This window comes from Amphimedon queenslandica, unplaced genomic scaffold, assembly GCF_000090795.2.
Source record: "Amphimedon queenslandica unplaced genomic scaffold, v1.1 AMPQUscaffold_11625, whole genome shotgun sequence".
Lineage (NCBI taxonomy): Eukaryota > Metazoa > Porifera > Demospongiae > Haplosclerida > Niphatidae > Amphimedon > Amphimedon queenslandica.
The window spans coordinates 9,534-10,642 of NW_003548133.1; the positions used below are offsets into that span (position 1 = coordinate 9,534).

General features: G+C 34.3%; 1 protein-coding gene across 1 annotated transcript; it reads left to right on the forward strand.

Annotated features, from left to right (window-relative positions):
- Positions 1-6: 6 nt before the first annotated feature.
- LOC109589115 (uncharacterized) lies at positions 7-1,077 on the forward strand. Its single transcript, XM_020005231.1, has 3 exons — positions 7-311; positions 399-473; positions 516-1,077. The coding sequence occupies exons 1-3, from the start codon at positions 32-34 to the stop codon at positions 836-838; spliced, it is 678 nt and encodes a 225-aa protein (XP_019860790.1). The 5' UTR covers positions 7-31; the 3' UTR covers positions 839-1,077.
- Positions 1,078-1,109: the final 32 nt, after the last annotated feature.

Consider the following 1,109-nt stretch of genomic DNA (forward strand, 5'->3'; position numbering starts at 1 on the left):
AGAAAATCAAGTTACTTTACATGATGTATTCATGGAGACACAAGAGACACTTAATTACATTGCCAGGGCATTGAATGCTGTTAATATTATAGGCAAAGCTGTTCAAAGAGAACCTACTTATGAGTCAATCATTGGATCTTTTATTAATGGAATGAAGTTAAAAGATAACTATTATGATATTGAAGAACATTGTGTAAAGTTTTTGACAGCTTTGTCTGGTGTTGGAGGCCCAGTAGCTGAGGCTAGTGATATGATAAAGAAGAAATGGATGAGCATATGTACTACTGTAGGACTCAACATTACATTTGAAGGTAAATTGTATGAGACATGTTTTCTCAAGGGTAGTAGGGACTGACTTTAGTATTTTTAAGTAGAAATATTCAGTATTTTGTGCGTAGGAAATGCTTCAAAAATGGATGATATGCCTTCAGCTGCTAATGCAGTGCAAATGAAAGGTCATGCATCAGATAAAAGTAAGCTAGTATTGAGTTTAATATTATTATTACTGAGTATAGTTTTGTTAGCTACAAACCTCCTGTTAGACAAGAAGCCTGAAAAGAGTGACCTCCTTAGGCTATTCAAAAGTTCTGCTGCTCATTATATGATCATTGGGACTGCATTTGATGTTGAAGTGGATGACCTCTCACCGCACAATCCAGAGGCTACTACTATCAATCTCATTAAAGTTTTTCAAAAATGGCTACACTCCAATAATGATGTGACCTGGAGGAATATTGTACAAGTTTGTGAAGATTATCCAGATGAACTTGGAGAAGCAAAAGCTAATGTGCAAAAATTTCTTTTGTCAGACAGGGCCCTTGCTAAATATCTAAAATAATCATACATTGCCTTCCTGTGTTAGTTATGCACTATTAAAATTATTTCGGGTTCCTCAGTTTTTTAACTTTTTCTACTGAAGTGCAACTCTTGACTCTAATTAACTGCATGGACACACAAATAACCTTTTGAAATATATACATGTATAATTTATGCTTAGCAATTTATTTTTATGAGTTGATGTGTTGTCATCTTTTAATCAATCACCTCTCCCACCATCAACCAACCAATCAAATCAAAGGAATATTGATATCAAAGAGCCTTATGATGAG